This window comes from Fragaria vesca, linkage group LG4 (genome assembly GCF_000184155.1).
Source record: "Fragaria vesca subsp. vesca linkage group LG4, FraVesHawaii_1.0, whole genome shotgun sequence".
NCBI classification, from domain to species: domain Eukaryota; kingdom Viridiplantae; phylum Streptophyta; class Magnoliopsida; order Rosales; family Rosaceae; genus Fragaria; species Fragaria vesca.
Genome location: NC_020494.1, coordinates 16,360,304 through 16,375,082, shown reverse-complemented (window position 1 = coordinate 16,375,082; position 14,779 = coordinate 16,360,304). Strand labels below are relative to the sequence as shown.

General features: G+C 38.7%; 3 protein-coding genes across 3 annotated transcripts; 2 read left to right on the top strand and 1 right to left on the bottom strand.

Annotated features, from left to right (window-relative positions):
- Positions 1 to 908: 908 nt before the first annotated feature.
- Positions 909 to 5,409, top strand: LOC101315431 (protein CHUP1, chloroplastic-like). Its single transcript, XM_004298263.1, has 9 exons — positions 909 to 1,318; positions 1,551 to 1,639; positions 1,778 to 2,542; positions 2,807 to 4,183; positions 4,281 to 4,412; positions 4,564 to 4,745; positions 4,836 to 4,947; positions 5,054 to 5,197; positions 5,311 to 5,409. Exons 1-9 carry the CDS (start codon positions 1,213 to 1,215, stop codon positions 5,407 to 5,409), a joined length of 3,006 nt encoding a protein of 1,001 aa, XP_004298311.1. The 5' UTR covers positions 909 to 1,212.
- A 436-nt stretch (positions 5,410 to 5,845) lies between these two features.
- LOC101315144 (uncharacterized protein At1g26090, chloroplastic-like) lies at positions 5,846 to 8,404 on the bottom strand. The gene is made up of 7 exons (XM_004298262.1): positions 8,180 to 8,404; positions 7,403 to 7,546; positions 7,211 to 7,285; positions 6,924 to 7,117; positions 6,664 to 6,835; positions 6,158 to 6,580; positions 5,846 to 5,977 (listed from the first exon to the last, which is right to left on the bottom strand). The coding sequence occupies exons 1-7, from the start codon at positions 8,402 to 8,404 to the stop codon at positions 5,846 to 5,848; spliced, it is 1,365 nt and encodes a 454-aa protein (XP_004298310.1).
- Positions 8,405 to 11,436: 3,032 nt separating this feature from the next.
- LOC101307685 (coiled-coil domain-containing protein 130-like) lies at positions 11,437 to 14,377 on the top strand. The gene is made up of 7 exons (XM_004297099.1): positions 11,437 to 11,528; positions 11,899 to 11,961; positions 12,054 to 12,133; positions 12,744 to 12,852; positions 12,989 to 13,148; positions 13,289 to 13,452; positions 13,762 to 14,377. The coding sequence occupies exons 1-7, from the start codon at positions 11,526 to 11,528 to the stop codon at positions 14,113 to 14,115; spliced, it is 933 nt and encodes a 310-aa protein (XP_004297147.1). The 5' UTR covers positions 11,437 to 11,525; the 3' UTR covers positions 14,116 to 14,377.
- Positions 14,378 to 14,779: the final 402 nt, after the last annotated feature.

Genomic DNA, 14,779 nt, shown 5'->3' with positions numbered 1-14,779 from the left:
GTTAAAAGGTGAAGATGATTCTGGGTTTTGAATCATGTATATATGGTATAATCATAAAGTTCAACTATGTTTACCCAAGACACACAGAACCAACCACAAAGAAACAAGCTTCTAGAGAAATGCCAAAAAGGCAAACAAGTGGCTTTGTTTGGTCAATAACTAGAAAGTTTGGTTCATTTTGCATATGGTTGGCTGCACCTTCCATAGCTCTAGTCCACAAGCAAGAGGCTGAGAATTAAAATCAGCCCTATCTATAGTCATCAACCTACTTCCTAATTGCTTGACAGGCCATACAAAGCTTGTCTTCAATACAAGAGCCGTTTGGTCTGCACCTACTAAATTGATTAGTAGTTGCATAACCAAAAACCACGCAACCATTTACCACTGGCAACTTCTGTAAATCATCTGCCATCTGATTTTAGTTGTACAAAGTCAGGGAGATGGATCAGATGGCAATGATTGGTCAGATTTGGTCTTTGTATTGCAATCAAGCTGAGCTTAGCTCTGCGACGTGAACAAAAACCGAACGATTAGGAAGAACTGCCAACAAATATTAATTCGTCGGGCCAGGAGAGTTAGAATTGGAAACCCGGACATTCACATGACTGCCAGATATTAGGTAATATCTATAACAGGAAAGATATACAGTTAAGCAGGTTTTATGGGGGTTCAAATTTACAGTTGCTAGGGTCTTTTCACTCTTCAGCTTTGGTTTTTGGCTTGTTTAACTGCATATCATCCTTACACAGACTTGTTTGGACCCACCCATTTGTGAAGTGTCAATCCTTTTGGAGAAGAACGACCACTAGATATTGGTGGTTCCTGTAGCTCTTAGCATTAAGAGCTCTATTGGAATTCTATTTATCAAGAACTTCTGACACAAGCAATCTTTCTCGTGTGATATGTAAGATGATAGTTGATGGTGTGGGAATGTTTATACTTCACAAGTTATTAATTTAAACATATAAATGCAAAGTTCTTCAAACTGTTCTGGGGATGTGTATGATTGGATATGACTGGAGGACAAGGATTATTTTCTTAAGCTCTCTTGGGAATTACAGATTCTGGGTTGCTGTGGCTGCACTTCCAGGGCTGTAATGGTGTGAGTTATCAATTATGGGGTGGGAACAAAGTGGGTGGTGCAATGTTTTGGAGTTGGGTTATCTTAGTAGATGAGTGGGATCATAAGCTTTTTGTATTTGCAATATCTTCATGATAAGGTTAGCCCTCCTGGTTGCTGCTTCAATTGCAGCCTTTGCAGCAAGGCAGTTCAACATCAAAAACTCGAATTCATCAGCCTCGACCACTAGACCTTCAGGTATTCATCTTCATACGTTTGATATCTATCATTTCCTTAAAGTATTTCTATGAACAAGGATGGTGGTATTTTAACTATTTTTATCAGTTGATGTATTGTGACTGAGCTGTATTTGTTATAGACAGTCTTATGGCGGAGAAGAGTTCATTTCCAATGTTCTTTCTGATGTAATTGTTTCATATTCTTCAATTCTTGATTGTTATGTCATTCTTCTTCTGATATTGCAACTTAGAAAATGGCGAAACAAACTCTAAACATGAAACTGAGAGGGAAGACGAAGAGCAGCTTGCATATTCTAATGATAGCCTCAAAGAGAAGGATGTAAGTACAAAACAAACTTCTATTGAATTCCCATCTCTTCTGCAATAAAAACTAGCTCGTAGATTTAATAATTTGCTGTACTCTTTGTTTTTACTTGAAAAAGATAAATTGTGAGCTAACATGTCATACATGTTGCAGGGTGAAGAAAAAGAAGCGGAAGAGGAGGATGAAGAAGAGGTTAAATTAATTAGCAGTGTATTTGACAGAGCTCGTGATATTCCACCTGCTGATGATCTTGATGATGAAGATATATTACCGGAATTTGAAGATCTTTTATCTGGGGAGATTGACTACCCGATACTTGTGAACAAGGATAGTAATGAGAAAGGTGTATATGAAACTGAAATGGAAAATAATGCAAGTGAGCTGGAACGACTACGCAATTTGGTAAAGGAATTAGAGGAAAGAGAAGTGAAACTTGAAGGTGAATTACTTGAGTACTATGGATTGAAGGAACAGGAATCAGATATCACTGAAATACAACGGCAGCTCAAGATAAAGACAGTGGAGATTGGCATGCTCAACATTACCATCAACTCTCTGCAGACTGAGAGGAAGAAGCTTCAAGAAGAGATTGCGCAGGGAGCTACCACAAAGAAGGAGCTAGAGGCAGCAAGGAATAAAATCAAAGAGTTGCAGAGGCAGATTCAGCTCGAGGCTAACCAGACAAAGGGCCAGTTACTGTTGCTGAAACAACAAGTTTCTGGTTTACAGGAAAAAGAGGAAGAGGCGGTTAGGAAAGATTCTGAAATTGAAAAGAAGCTGAAAGCTGTGAAAGACTTGGAGGTGGAAGTCATGGAGCTTAAGAGAAAGAACAAGGAACTTCAAATAGAAAAGAGAGAACTGTCCATTAAATTGAATGCTGCTGAATCAAGAGTAGCAGAGCTCTCTAATATGACAGAGGTTAGTCTGAGTTTCTTTTTGGCTACTTTTGGTTTACACAATAGCGCCCTTCACTGTTTTGTGTTAGGACTAGTACTTTTCCTTTTGGCACTGGAACTTGAGTCTCGTACTTATACAGTTTCTTTATTTATTAAAACTCAAATAACAACCTGTTGGACGGGCATAGAGTATTTAAGTAGCATTATGAACAAAATATGTTGTATTTGGGGCTTATAAAACTATTCGTTTAAAATTATCCTTACAATGCTTTTCTCACTATTTTAGACTGAAATGGTTGCCAATGTAAGAAGCGAGGTCAATAATCTAAAGCATGCAAATGAGGACCTGTTAAAGCAAGTGGAAGGTCTTCAGATGAATAGGTTCAGTGAAGTTGAAGAGCTAGTGTACCTTCGTTGGGTAAATGCATGCTTGAGGTTTGAGCTCCGGAACTATCAGACACCTCAAGGAAAGATATCAGCCCGTGATCTCAACAAGAATCTGAGCCCTAAGTCACAGGAGAAGGCCAAACAACTGATGTTGGAGTATGCAGGATCAGAGCGTGGGCAGGGGGATACAGATATGGAGAGCAACTATTCTCAACCATCTTCACCTGGAAGTGAGGATTTTGATAATGCTTCTATTGATAGTTCCACCAGTCGATATAGTGCTCTCACTAAAAGACCTAGCTTAATCCAAAAGCTTAAAAAATGGGGAAAAAGCAAAGATGATTCAAGTGCTCTTTCATCTCCTGCCAGATCATTCTCTGGAAGCTCTCCGGGCAGGGCAAGTATGAGTGTTCGACCAAGAGGACCACTGGAATCATTAATGCTAAGGAATGCAAGTGATGGTGTTGCAATCACTACCTTTGGGAAGATGGACCAGGAACTTCCTGACTCTCCTCAGACACCCACTCTTCCCAGCATTAGAACACAAATGCCTTCTAGTGACTCACCTAATTCTGTTTCATCATCTTTCCAACTGATGTCTAAATCTGTTGAAGGAGTTCTAGATGAGAAATATCCTGCGTATAAGGATCGTCATAAGTTGGCCTTAGAGAGGGAAAGGCAAATTAAGGAAAGAGCTGAGCAAGCAAGAGCAGAGAAGTTTGGTGATAAATCAAATGTAAGTTTCAGCTATGAGCCTAGAACAAAGGGTGACAAGGATAGAACAGTTAGTTTGCCACCAAAACTTACCCTTATAAAGGAGAAGACAGTTATTTCGGGTGATTCAAGCAACCAAGCAGATGGTGGTAAGGCTTTCGATCCTCAAGAAATAAGCAAGATGAAACTAGCTCAAATTGAGAAGAGACCTCCTAGGGTGCCTAGGCCACCTCCAAAATCTGGAGGTGCCCCTACTAGTTCAACTCCAGCTCCCTCAAGTGGGATACCACCACCACCTCCTCCACCAGGTGGCCCACCACCACCTCCTCCACCACCTGGTGGACCACCTCGTCCACCTCCTCCACCAGGAAGCTTGCCAAGGGGCGCAGGAGGTGGTGATAAAGTGCACCGTGCTCCTGAGCTGGTTGAGTTCTATCAGTCGCTTATGAAACGTGAGGCAAAGAAGGATACATCATCTTTGATATCTACATCATCTAATGTATCTAGTGCAAGGAGCAACATGATCGGGGAGATCGAGAACAAATCATCTTTCCTTTTAGCTGTGAGTAGAATGCTGTTCTTCATTTTAATATCTGCTTGGAACTATGTTGTTTATTACTAGAATATAGAAATGCTAAAAATGTATGGGCTGGATACAGGTGAAAGCTGATGTTGAAGCTCAAGGTGACTTTGTTATGTCATTGGCAACTGAAGTTCGTGCAGCTTCCTTCACAAATATTGAAGATTTGGTTGCCTTTGTGAACTGGCTAGACGAAGAGCTCTCCTTCTTGGTATGCCTTATGAAACATATATCAAAATGTTTCAAAGCTTGAAGATAAAGTATTTTACTCAGCAAAAGATAATTGCAACTCTAAAATCAAAGACCATAAGACTTGTTTCAGTATGGATTCTCTTATAATGCGTTTATGTTGCTGCTTGTAGGTTGATGAAAGAGCTGTCCTCAAGCACTTTGATTGGCCAGAAGGGAAAGTGGATGCATTAAGAGAAGCAGCTTTTGAATACCAAGACTTGATTAAGTTGGAGCAGAAAGTCTCCACTTTTGTTGATGATCCCAAACTTTCATGCGAAGCGGCTCTAAAGAAGATGTTCTCATTGCTCGAAAAGTATGAACTTTATCTTCATGCATTTACATGCTGGTTATAAGACATGAGTCTTTCTGTTCTTCTCAAATTTTCCTGTTATTTGGTTGCCAGGGTCGAACAGAGTGTATATGCTTTGTTGCGAACAAGAGACATGGCTATTTCACGATGCAAGGAGTTTGGAATTCCAGTCGACTGGTTATTAGATTCTGGAGTGGTTGGCAAGGTATGCTTCAAAATTTGAAAAAGAAATGGTTTTGCATATACTACCTTTGATTTTATAATCTCTTGTATGATAAAATCAATCTCTTATATGATGTTTGCTTTTGTAGATCAAGCTCTCATCTGTACAGTTGGCAAGAAAGTACATGAAACGCGTAGCTTCAGAACTTGATGCAATGAGTGGACCTGAGAAGGAACCAAACAGAGAGTTTATACTTCTGCAAGGCGTGCGTTTTGCCTTCCGTGTTCATCAGGTATATTGGAACTTTTTGTTGAAGATGTATGATAGTTTGAGATACATTATTTTCAAATTGCAACAGACTTGAAAGAATATAATTCAAAACCGCTAATGTTGAACTATTTCCAGTTTGCTGGAGGCTTTGATGCAGAGAGCATGAAGGCATTCGAAGAGCTAAGGGGCCGTGTCAATGGACAACGAGAAGAAGACAATGTGCCAGAAACTTAATTTGAGTCTTGCATTTTATCCTCCTCCTTCAGCTCTAGTTTTTTTTTTTTTTTTTTTTTCTTTTTGTATATTTCCATCTTACCGATTCATGATGCAGAGTCATTCATACCGAACATGTAATACAGTTACAAGTCCATTGAGGCCAAAAGTAAATTAAGCAAGTTGGTCGTACTTGTTGTACAAGACTTCTTCTATATGCTTAGTGGCACAAACTGGAACACAACACATGCTAATTATACCTTGATAGGAAAAGAGAAACTTGCTGTAAATTTTCTTTTTCCGACAAAAACTTGCCGTAAATTGAGAACTACCTTTATTGAATATAATGATATCAGTGTATAGCTTAACTGCGTTAACATGTCAAATTGCCTAATTCCTCTCAGAGATACAAAAGTGATTATGAATAGGTTGAGTTACCAAAATTTGATTAACTACACTATCTCATTGTGATTACAAGACTTCTGTCTATGAACTTGGCACCACCAACCTTCCCTTGAATTTTAGGAGGCAGATAAATTACACGTCTTTGATCCCCGGCTTCTACTAATAACTCGGATCCTCCCCTATACTGCATTTATCAAAGGTTTACACGTTCAGTGTCATACTAAAGTCGCGTAAGACTATGCATTGTCGAAAGATTAACAAAAAGGCATGATAACTCAACGCAACTGCAACAAGAAGAGAAAACTGAAAACAAAATAAGGCAAGCGAATGAGCAGTAGAACTAAATGCTTAGGTACAATCATACCTGATATAGCTTGATCTCTGACTTGTCAAAACCTGGCATGAAAAGGATTACTGACTTTCTGGCTGCATCAAACGTTACTGAGGACATTAGACTACTGCTGCCACTTGCTGTTGTAGAAAGAAGATTTCGTGCGCTTTCACCGACAGTGTTTTGCGTGATTGCAACCCAGTCCAGAGGCAGGGAACTTCGAGAGATATGTGGAATGAAAGCAAAAGGCAAGGGTGAAAATTTATTCTTGAGTTCTTCCTCTGATTCTGTATTCAAATTTGGTGATGCGGTAGCAAATGCTCCAGAAATCTGTCCACCAGCTTGGATTGTACAACCCCAATATCGTAATGCTGAACTAATAGATGCTGGATTGTTTGGGTCCAAAACTAGGAAGCAGCCAAATTTCTGAGGTTCTGAGAAAGCAGACGACCCTCTCTGCACCACAAATTACCTAGGTAGAATCTTGATGGATTTACATAAATATGGTGGTAATAGGAAATAGGGGAAGGGGTACTCACCTCCAACATTTTTTCAACACTATTCCATATGTCTGCACTCCTATTCCCATTGAAAAGATTTGTACTGTTGGTTAGACTCATGGCTTCATCCACAAGTCTAAGAAGTGAAGGACCAGCCATCCTCCCAAAATCTGTTTTGTCAGCCACGTTCCGTAGATATTTCAAGTACAACCTGTGCATAGTCATGCAACTCGATCTCAATTCATAAATAATAACATCGCTGAAAATTCTTTGAGTGTGAGAGAGAAAATATGCTTGACCTTGCTTTACCAGCTGCACTTATCATCCTTAGCATTTCCTCAGAGCTCATACCATCGTACACAATTATGTCAAATTTATCTTTATTGTGATTTCTCTGAGCCACATTCCCAAAGAATCCCACAAGACTCTCCAGTGCTAATGCGGAAAAAATAGGATCCATCCCAGGAAGCACGCCAAGCTCTTCTCCAAAAATCTGCTCAATTGAAAAGAAAAGTGCATCATAAAGGACCGCAGCAGATGACACACTTAACTGCAGCTAAACCATTATATGATGTCACCTACCTACCCCTTCAAGAACTCCTTGTGTCATATTAAGTCGAGCATCTGCTTGCTTTAGCTGCTTCAGAGGTCCTAGAAGCATCTACATTACCAATAATTACATCAATTTATGTATATGGCGACTTTTGCAACAACATTACATACATTGTATATTCTTAAAGGGGAAAGATAAGGAGAAAAAGAAATTTGGAGAACACACTCTGGTGGTTTCAAACCTAAGAGCCGAAAGGTTTTCACTGCACAGAACAGGAGAGGTTCCAATTTTGCAGCTTAAAAGAAACTCAGCAGTGGGATCTTGTGTATGTATCACCAAACATGTGCTAAACCCAGCCATTGCATAATGCTGAAAATTCATCATTTGAAGAAATAAGTAAAGGGCGCAAACTGAACAAGATACAAACTACAATTCTATGCTTCAAGTTCCATTGCTTAAAGAAAACCTGAAATACTAGATCATTCTATATTTAATGCCACAAGTATATAATCAGCTAAAATTGTAACAGGAACAAACTTAAGCTGCCTTAAAACAATTCAATGAAAGACTCAAACTTTGAAGCTTAAATCAGAAAATAATGGCATTAATAGAGCAGAAATGACGAATCTTGGTGTGGATTATTCTTCTTGATTGTGAAAGATATAACCCAAGCACAGCTATCGATCTATTCTGAAATTGGAACATAATGGCTTTGAAAATAGAGTAAATTACTAATCTTTCACAAACTGTATGGTTTATTCTTCTTGATAAACCATGGAACTGCTATAATCTATTCTGAAATCTAACTTTTGAAATGGAAATGCGTATGATTAACACTTGCTCAATATCATAATCTCAAACCAATGCTATCAATCTTAATTTGGGTATCACATTTTTCTTTGTTGTAACCTCGGGGATCAGACACAAGTCAGAAACAGCAAAACTGATGCACAGTCTTTAGCAGGTCATATGTAACATACAATGTAGATTCAACTGAAATACCTGGGCAGCGAAAACGGCAGAGGTGGTCTTCCCGGACCCACCTTTCCCCAAGAAAGTGACCAGCTTTGTTGACTTGTCAGAATCCTCGGACGAAGCAGCCAAGGTCACAGCTTTGGTTCCTGATCGTGTTCTGGTTTGTGTTCTTGTCGCGTGGACTAGGTTGGGTGTTGTGCGGCTTAGGACAGAGGAAGAAGAGAGGACTGGGCAGAAGGTAAGCAGCGCCATTTGGTCAACTTGGGTCAAGCTGCTGGGTGGTTTGGTCTCTACCTTTCTGTGAGATTGGGATTGAGAGAGAAAGAGAAGAGAACAGTCTCGGGGATAATCTGGGAAGTGTGACAACTCATATGTTACTGCTCTTGATCATGTTGGGCTATTTAGGTGACACATTTATCTTGCATTGCTCGCTCTTACAACTCATTCTGCACATAACATTCACATGGAGATTGTCCTACTCCTACCAAACTTAAAACATCTTCTGACATTTACAATGAGAAATGAACGGGATTTAGATAAAACGAGATTTGAGATAAGATAATCATTTTCAAATAATATTTAAGCTTGTCTAAACTACACTAAAAATGTGTTCTACTTTACAAAATCAACTTTGTATCTATATTATATATGTACCTAATCTGTTGCAAATCAGTAATATAAACAGTGAAGAATATTGCATACAAATATGCAATCATGTTTGTAATGAATCATGTCCCTTGATTTAGATCGATGCTCTAGTATTTTCTAAATGAAGTTCACAAACCAAGTGTGAAGTGTTACCCTAATTAAGTTCCTCACTGTCCTTTTCACCATGTCACATTTAAGGCAATTGATGACACAGTATTTTCTTTTCTATTTCTTTCATCATATTCTTCGAGCAGTTTCATAAAAAAGATTGATGTGTTTTGTCCCTCACTTTAACCAAACAGTTCTTCCTAGATTGCTTTGCCAGTAGATAATGTAGATTGCAACTTCCCCACTCTTTACCTGATTAGTTGCAAATCACTCAATTAATCCATGTGTAGTTTCACTTCCTACCCTTATTAGAGATGGATTAACACATAAATCCTGTCTAATTCCCCATATGCATCAAAATCAAAGACAAATAATGAAGGGTTTGACAATGGAAATTATTATAACCCTAGCTTTTTTCTTCCTTTATTTCCAAGGAACTTTAACTGGTAAAAGGCAAAGGGGTCTACCTCCCTCTCTTTTTTCCCTGTCTCCCAACATAAAATTTAGCATAAAAAGATATATAGTAGCTAGCAAGTCTCCCATGAAAGCTACATATACATTTCTTCAACTCTTCTCTCCTCGATCAAAATTCTTATTGTCTCCTACATATACATATATACACAATATATATCATCGTAAATTAGTCCATTACAGGCAGCTGGCAAATAATCTTGGAGATTTTCCTCCATTAGGTTGGTTCATTCTCTCATTTAACTCGTCGATCGATCCATGCTTCCCCTTCTCATCTTTCTCCTCCTCCTAATATTTCACCATGGCCTTCAGAATCCCTCGATATCATCATCACCTTCTAGTTCTGATCACCATTCTCTGCCTCTCCGTCCTCATCTTCTTCTTCCTTCAGTATGAATGCTACAACTCCAAGACGATCAGTAACATCCACAAACAAATCTCCCAACACCATCATCATCTTCATCGTCGTCGCCCTAGTCTGGCAATGAGCAGAAAAGTTCTAGCGAGCAAGTTCGACTTCACCCCCTTCGTAAATCGCCGCAAGCAACACCACCAAAGAAGGCCTTCAAAGGATCATCACACGCAGCCTGCAGATAATTCCGATGAGATCGATCCACGTTATGGTGTCGAAAAGCGGCGAGTTCCCACTGGTCCTAACCCATTGCACCATCGTTGAGTCCTTTCTCAGGTGATCGATGAAGTCAAAGCAACAGGAAAGATAATATGAATGTTAGTGGACCATTTATTGAAACCTATATATGGGTATATGTTTTTTTCTTCTTTTTCTTCCACTAGCTACTACAGCTCTTTTTGTTTTTTCCAGAAAACTATAATGCAGATGAAGAAATGTATGAATATTGTGATTGATTGAGCTTGTACATGGTCGACAGTATGATTGTTATTTTCATGATGAAAAGGGTGAATTAATTGATACTACTCGATCTTTCTGTGTTTTCTTTTGGTTAATCTTCAGTGCATGCATTATTATTACCATGAGTTATATAAATTACTTTTACGACTTTGGTGGCGATATTTCTATTTCTAAACCCTAAAGTGATCGATATATAACTAAGAAAACAAATTAACATGAGTAGCTGTGACGGCAAGGCATAGTGATACGTACTGTCATTGCTAAGCTAAGCTAAGCTAAAACCATATATATCAATATAAAGTTAGGGTTGGGTTAGTGTAAACGCTTTTGTTTCTTTGAAGAGATTGATTAGGCTAACTAGAATTGTATAGTTGTAGGTCGGTGCTACCACGCACCATGCTAACTTGCACCAAACAAAAAGAGAAAGAAGCTAAGGATCGAGTAGAATACTAAGAAATAATTAAGCAGCTGGCATGCGATGATCGAGTAGTTTACTGTGATGCTCTGTAGTTGTGTCTGGTCGATGTTTTGTATGTCATATCTGGAAGGTAAGGTGAGCTTGGGGTTTGTCTTGCTGCATGCTCGAGTTATAATATCATGGCTGTTCCTAGACAGGGCGACTGCTCTGATTTGCAGATACGGGATTAGGAAGGGTACGGTTCTCTGAGTTTGGTGACTTTTTCTCTCGTTTGTGAAAGCATGTCGAACTTTGAACTGATATTAGGTTTCAAAATAGTAAGGCCTTCTTACAAAACATCGGTTCCATTCCAAGTTATAACAAGGCATTTCTACGAAATAATGTGATAAATGTAATCCAACCGAATCTATTTATGTTGATTCAAGTAAACCTTTGGTGCTTTGAATCCTCTACTAGGATTGATGCCAAAAACGTATGCCTCACACCAATATATGACACTCATATTCGAACCTTCCTCGTTGTCCAATGCAAATGATTCCTAGCTCTTTGTCAACCGACCTAGCTAGTTGCTTCACTGCTTTCAAATCCCTGCTTAACAAATTACCCAAAAAAAAACTTAGGTTGGGCCTCCTTTTAGATGAGCCCAGCCTACTACACTATTCGTTAAATAAAAGAAAGGATAAAGGCCCAAGGCCCATTAGATCGCGGGAACAAATAGCGCCACCGTCTTCGTTGTCCAACAAAAACACGGAAAGAGCTGAAACCACAGCTTCAATCAAATACGACGATTCAAATCCAAACACTCTCTTCTAATCAGAAACCCTAAACCTTTGATCCGATAATTCAACCCACACAAAATGGTACGCTCTCTTCTCTTTCTCCATTTTGATTACGTTTATCTTGTTCTGTTCAATTTGTAAAACTAGGGTTTCCTGATGTGTTGTTCTTTTGGGGGTTTTGCGTCAATTCAATTTGTCTAACTCTGGATTGTAATGGGTCGATTTTTCCAAGATCCTAGGTGGCTAATTGAGCCCAAAGATTCTTTTTTTATTTTGGAGATGAGTAATTTCAATATCAAGAGTCAAGATTTTGGTGTTGTTTTTTGTTGATGTAAAGAAAGTATATGGAATTGTTCATGTTGATATGAAGTAGTGGCCTGGAATGTGTTTGTTGATATATGATTGGATTTGAGTAATCTGCTGAACCTGTGTTTGTTTCGATTTTCTGCAGTCTACACTTGCAGCTGCTAGAGCCGACAACTTTTATTATCCTCCGGAATGGACCCCGAATCAGGTAAGCTTGGAACTAGCTGGTTCTGTTTCTGTTTTGTATTGTGACAGGATTGGTAAATTGTGTACTGATCGTCGCGGTGGTAATGTGTGCAGGGCTCTTTGAACAAGTTCAATGGTCAACATGCTCTGAGGGAGAGAGCACGGAAACTGGATCAGGGAATTTTGGTCATCAGGTAACATATCGGGCTTATTTTTTTAGTTACGTGGCTGGTGTTAAGATATGTCTCATGTCTTTGTCTCGTAAGGGAGGTTTCTATTGTGGCCAACTGACTGACTTACATAATTGCTAATGAAGGAGGTCGAGTCCTTTTCTTGAATTGTAACATACTGTTATTCCTACTAAAAGCTTGCATAGGGATAATATTGATGTGTAGGTGTTTTGCGATGTTAAAGTCTTCTGTAAAGAACCACAACATCATTTTCTGTATATGCAAATTCAGCTATCAATATGACAGAGAGCTTAGTATCACTGATGATGTATCACTATACTAGGGAATTCATTTTAACTGTCAATCATCTTCATGGGCTATATGCTATATTCTGGAGGGATTAATTCTATCTGGTAGTTTGCTCTCTTAGGTAATTCCTACGGGGTATGGTCATACGCTTGTTTTACTTTTTGTATTGTTTACCGAATTACAAACTATTGTAAGAGATATAGTAGTCCGCTTGAAGTGTCTGCATTTTTTGTTTGTGTGAATTTTGATTGAATGATTAGGGACATGTGGTTCAACTTCAAAGTGGGGAAATTCTGAAGACTTCTGATAATTATTTTCATTTCAGGTTTGAGATGCCTTATAATATATGGTGCGGTGGGTGCAATTCTATGATTGCAAAGGGTGTTCGGTTCAATGCTGAAAAAAAGCAAGTGGGAAACTATTATTCAACAAAGGTATGTTTTTCAACTAATACTGATTGTTCTGAGTATTCCATCCTTTTTGAATTAAGCTGATAGAAATTGCATTGTGCGCTCCCCTATATAATGGAATTCATGTTTTTAATGATGATTATTGTCTTTTACTCTGCAGATATGGAGCTTTTCCATGAAGGCTGCATGCTGCAAACAGGAGATTGTTATTCAGACAGATCCGAAGAATTGCCAGTATGTGATTATTAGTGGGGCTCAACAAAAGACTGAGGATTTTGACATTGAGGATGCAGAAACCTTTGCACTTCCTGCAGAAGAAGGTTGGTTTTACATTTCTGGATTTTGATGCTATGTTGAAATAGATTGGCCGACTCATTGGAATTAAAGAGGGGCGAAATGGAATAAACAGTGAGTTTGGGAATATTTATGCATTATTCTAACTATTTTTTTTTCTCTACAGAAAAAGGTATGCTCGCAGATCCATTTTACCGTCTTGAACATCAAGAAGAGGATCTGCAAAAGAAGAAAGAAGCTGAACCAGTGCTTGTCCGCTTGCAAAGAATTTCTGATGACAGGCATTCAGATGATTATGCCCTTAACAAGGCTCTCAGGGGCAAACTTAGAGTATGTCACTGAGACCATATTTTTTTCCTTTGTTTTTTGTTGAAAGAAAAGTTGTCAGACTTTAGGTTTGTATAACAAGATAGAGACAGTGAAGAGGTAACTAGTTTTTCATTCTGCACAGTCCGCATTCCCTTAGCATTTTAGGTTTTTCGGTAAGTTATTTATTACCAGGATCAAAACACAAAAATTTGATTTATTTTGATGGAATGGAATTTTTTCTGCCTCTTTGTAGAGGATGAACTGAACTTAGTATTGAATCTGGTATTGGATAAAAAGGGCCGACTCATTATATTATTTGTATTGTTTCAGTCTCAAAAGAAAAGAGTCGCTGAAGAAGAGGCTGCTTCAAGGAAAATGGGCCTCCATATACGACTGCTTCCAGCGGCAGAAGAGGATACTGCAACTGCATCACGGGTGAAGTTCTCTACCAAGTTTGACAGAAATAGGAAGGATAAGCGAGCTTTGATCAATGCTTCATCAATCTTTCCTGGGTCATCTGGGACTTCTAAGAAAGCCTTGGAACTGGAATCTAAGAGAAGGAAAATAAGTGCTGCAGCAGCATCTAGCTTACTTGCTGGGCGAGTCAAGCCTTCATCTTGGTCTCAGAATTCTGTTTCTTCAAGCAGGCACAATGGCGCTGCAGTCAAAGTGAGACGCTTCTAGCTATTATGATTGTTTCTGAATGAGGGAAGAGAACTTCTGGTTCACGAGAAGTCATGAAATCATTCCCTTTGCAGTTGGCTTGTAAAGCTATAGGTGTGAATTCCACTTATGATATTGCCTGAATGCATGAACAATTTTCATGTTCTCTTCTTAGTTTAAAAGAGTGTACGAGTTAATGACTAAAGAGGGTATTCTCTGTTGTACAGAATCATGTTAAAATAATCAAAATGATATGGTGTTAGATCACCGCTGGCTTCCTTTCTTTGTTGTAGTGAGCTGTTTCAACTTGTTAATGTATAGTAGTCTTTGATCAGATAATGAAAATTTTTTCATAATGTGATATAAAGATAATTAGTTGAACAAATTACACATAAATTGATTATAATGATGTTATCGATATGCTCTCTGTTGAGTGTTGACAATCTGGACAGACCCCAACCCTGATGATCCCCCTTGTCCCCGAAATTGGCAGATGGCAAATTTATGATTCCATCTCCGTTTAAGTTGAAGATAGAAAAAATTTGTGTTTTTGAACATGAAGAGATAAAGAAACCATTGCAATTGCCGGAAATACTAAGCCCACTAAAGGCACAAAAATGGAGGGAAAGTTTCACTGAAAATTTATTTGTCTTGATTGATCAAGGAACCCGGTTCGTGATCTGTA

What these genes read in the sequence shown, in the direction of transcription:
- LOC101315144 (XM_004298262.1), bottom strand. Translation starts at nt 8,404, where the DNA reads ATGGCGCTGCTTACCTTCTGCCCAGTCCTCTCTTCTTCCTCTGTCCTA. An exon ending in CTGCCGTTTTCGCTGCCCAG is followed by an intron (nt 7,547 to 8,179) that starts GTATTTCAGTTG and finishes ATGAATTTTCAG; the next exon opens with CATTATGCAATGGCTGGGTT. An exon ending in AGTGCAGCTGGTAAAGCAAG is followed by an intron (nt 6,836 to 6,923) that starts GTCAAGCATATT and finishes GACTATGCACAG; the next exon opens with GTTGTACTTGAAATATCTAC.
- LOC101307685 (XM_004297099.1), top strand. An exon ending in CGGAATGGACCCCGAATCAG is followed by an intron (nt 11,962 to 12,053) that starts GTAAGCTTGGAA and finishes TAATGTGTGCAG; the next exon opens with GGCTCTTTGAACAAGTTCAA. An exon ending in CTCTCAGGGGCAAACTTAGA is followed by an intron (nt 13,453 to 13,761) that starts GTATGTCACTGA and finishes GTATTGTTTCAG; the next exon opens with TCTCAAAAGAAAAGAGTCGC.
- LOC101315431 (XM_004298263.1), top strand. Translation starts at nt 1,213, where the DNA reads ATGATAAGGTTAGCCCTCCTGGTTGCTGCTTCAATTGCAGCCTTTGCA. An exon ending in AGCTCTCTAATATGACAGAG is followed by an intron (nt 2,543 to 2,806) that starts GTTAGTCTGAGT and finishes TCACTATTTTAG; the next exon opens with ACTGAAATGGTTGCCAATGT. An exon ending in TTGCCTTCCGTGTTCATCAG is followed by an intron (nt 5,198 to 5,310) that starts GTATATTGGAAC and finishes AACTATTTCCAG; the next exon opens with TTTGCTGGAGGCTTTGATGC.